The sequence below is a fragment of the Hyperoodon ampullatus genome (genome assembly GCF_949752795.1).
Source record: "Hyperoodon ampullatus genome assembly, chromosome: 3".
NCBI classification, from domain to species: domain Eukaryota; kingdom Metazoa; phylum Chordata; class Mammalia; order Artiodactyla; family Ziphiidae; genus Hyperoodon; species Hyperoodon ampullatus.
The window spans coordinates 9,981,572-9,984,547 of record NC_136916.1 but is presented as its reverse complement, the minus strand read 5'-3'; the positions used below and the strand labels follow the sequence as shown (position 1 = coordinate 9,984,547).

Genomic DNA, 2,976 nt, shown 5'->3' with positions numbered 1-2,976 from the left:
GTGGTCCCTTCAAGGCTCATTCCACAATGAGGCTTCCTCTCCCCACACCCAAACACTCTGTAGCAACGTAACCCCAGCAGCCCCTGAGGACCCCTACAGTAATGATGCCCTTTACTGCATGCAGCGTTATCCAGGGACTCTGAGCTACAGCCAAGGGAGGTCCAAGAACGACAGATCTACGAGCACCCCAACAACCCAGCTCTGCGGAGCCAAACCAACATTTAAATCACACAGGCCAACTCCTGACACGCCCCACCCTAGTTACAGTCATCACAGAGGTGCTTGATAGAACCTGCCACACACCACTGCGCGAGGAGGCTGTACTATTATCAAGTCCCGGTAAAAGGAGAAAGGTGGGGGGTAGGACAGACGCTACAGATGTGGTAGACCCAATCAGAAATGGCCGCAGATGACAACCTGTATCTTTGGGTCCTTCCCAAAAAGCAGCACCAAGAAAGGGCGTGATGAGCAGAGAGATCTGGAGCTGCATGGACCGCCCTTGAATTATCAAGGGACTCCGACAACACAGCTCATTTTCCTACAATTATGCAGGAACTAGAACCCAGACTACCCAGCCCTACACTGAGGCAGCTCCTGAGAGGCAGTACCGCTTGTGGCCATCAGCCCACCCCCTTGGTAGGCCCATCTGGGGAGAGGGGATCCTATCCAGAGCAGGCACCGCGCCGGGCAGACACTCGCAGGGCAGCCCATCCCACTGTCACTGGGGCAGGCCGAACATCGCTAGGAGGGTGGACAGATCCCGGGCGTCAGCCGCCCCGTAGGCGTTGCTCTGGCCTAACATGGACAAGGCTAAGTGCAGGGTGCTCCAGATGTTCTCCGACATGGCACCCCCTTCGCCCCGAGGGCCCCGGCTTTTCCTCTGCATGTTCAGGGCCTCCAAAAAGTGTTCCACAGCCTCACGGTGGGCCCCAAGGTTGATGCAGCTGATGCCCAGGTTGTAGCGGGACCGTATATAGCCAGGCTGGAGCTCGAGGGCCCGACGGTATGCAGCTACTGCTTCTTCACTCTGGTTTCCATTGGCCAGGGTGGCCCCTAGCTTATTCCACAGCAAATAGTCATTGGGACGAACGCTGAGGGCGGCTGTAAAACAGTCCACTGCCTTGTCATACTCCCCACTCAGGTTGAAGAGGACTCCCAAGCCACACTGCACATCAGGGTCAATGGATGTAGGGTCCAGGCGCACAGCTGCCAGGAAGAGCTCTTTCACTTCGAGAAACAGGGAGTCGGACAACAGGGAGCCCAGGATGCGCTTGCTGGGGCCCAGGCCCGCCCTGCTGGCCCCTTCTTCCCCGGCTGCCACCAGGTGGGCATAGGCCGGTGTGTAGCGCAGCCAGTCTCGCAGGGTCTCACAGGCCTGCTGCTGCAGGGACTCGTTGGTGAAGCTTACAGCCAGCGCCATCAGTGCCGTCCGGTTGTCTGGCTTTAGCTCTAGGCACTTCCGCAGCGCGCTGATGGCTGACAGTTCTTGCTCATTCTCTGCCTGGGTGGTCCCCAGGTACTGCCAAGCTTCCATGTGCTTGGGGTCTTGCCGCACAGCCGCCTCGAAGAGCAGGACGGCGTTCGGCAGGTCCCCCTCCTCGAGTCGCCGCAGCCCTTCCTCAAAAGGCTGGGGGTGGTCACGCAGGGGGCTCTCCTCCTCAAAGTGGTACCCCTTATCGTAGGAAGCAGACGTGAGGTCGTCATAGTCAGAAAGCCAGGGGTGGGCCTCGGCATCCCGTTTGGCCATCTCCTCCAACTCTGCCTGCAACTTGTCCCAGAAATCGACCTCAGACTCTATAGCTGACTTGGCTCGTTCAAACTCCATATCAAAAGCAGATGTGTTTACCGGTCTTGTGAACTGGTCAACCCAGGCCTCTGAGGTACCCTCAGAGTTAGCCAACTTTGGGTCATCCACCTTGGCCACAAAGTCGCTGGCCGCGTGCTGCAGGTCCTCCTCAGGCTGGTACTCATCATACCAGCGAGCAGTGGCAGCTGTCTCCTCGGGTTCTCCCAGCCACAGCTTCTCCTCTGACTGCTCCAGATATTCCTCAGCCCAGCGGACCGGGGACACAGACAAAGGGTCTGTAACTTCAGAGATGAACTCTTGGGACCAGTCAGTCTCATTGTAATCCTGAGTTACATCCACAGCATCTCCAGCTGCAAGGAACTCCTGGGCCCAGTTCTCCGACAAGGCCAAGTCTGCCACACCAGGGGCTCTCTGGGGTGCCTGGCGGAAGTTTGACTGTTCAATCTCCTGCATCTCTGCCAGGAGGTCATCCATCTTGAAGGTCTGAGGGGCACGGGATACAAGTGGTGCATTCTGGTCCTGGAGGAATTCGGCCACCAACTCATCTTCAGAGGCTACCCCCAAAGGCTTAGAGACCGCCTCCGAGGCTGGGGCTGCTGGGGGCCAGGGGCCAGGCCTCAACCCCTCCTGACGAAAGGCCTTGTCCTGGGTGAAGTGCCCGGCCAGCTTCATGAGCGGGTTGGCACCCCCGCATTCCGCCTCCACCAGCTCCCGCATCGCCATGTTGACCGCCGGCTCTCACCGCGCGTGAAGCCACACGACCCGCGGGGGTACCTGGTGCGGGCTGGAGCGGGAGGGGAGAAAAGGGGTTGGGGAGCCAGGGGCGGGGCTCGGGCTTAAAGGGGCCGTGACCGCCGCGCGACAGTCGCGGCCCTACGGAAGCTGTTTTCCTCTGCCCATTTTTTAATTGGATTTTAAAAAATTGAGCTGTATGAGTTCTTGATGTATTTTGGATATTAACCCCTTATCAGATATATGATTTTCAAATATTTTCTCTCATTCCATAGGTTGCCCTTTCATTCTGTTGATGGTTTCCTTTGTTGTGCAGAAGATTTTTAGTTTGAAGTAGTCCCACTTGGTCATTTTTGTTTTTGCTGCCTTTGCTTTTGGTGTCAAATCCAAAAAAACCATCACCAAGATGGATGTCAAGGAGCTTACCCAACATGTTT

The 2,976-nt window shown here is 57.0% G+C and overlaps 1 protein-coding gene across 1 annotated transcript; it reads right to left on the bottom strand.

Moving 5' to 3' along the window:
* Positions 1-718: 718 nt before the first annotated feature.
* On the bottom strand, positions 719-2,657 carry LOC307049391 (peroxisomal targeting signal 1 receptor-like; the record flags this gene model as incomplete). The annotated part of the gene is made up of 1 exon (XM_079698920.1): positions 719-2,657. The coding sequence occupies exon 1, from the start codon at positions 2,528-2,530 to the stop codon at positions 719-721; it is 1,812 nt and encodes a 603-aa protein (XP_079555046.1). The 5' UTR covers positions 2,531-2,657.
* Positions 2,658-2,976: the final 319 nt, after the last annotated feature.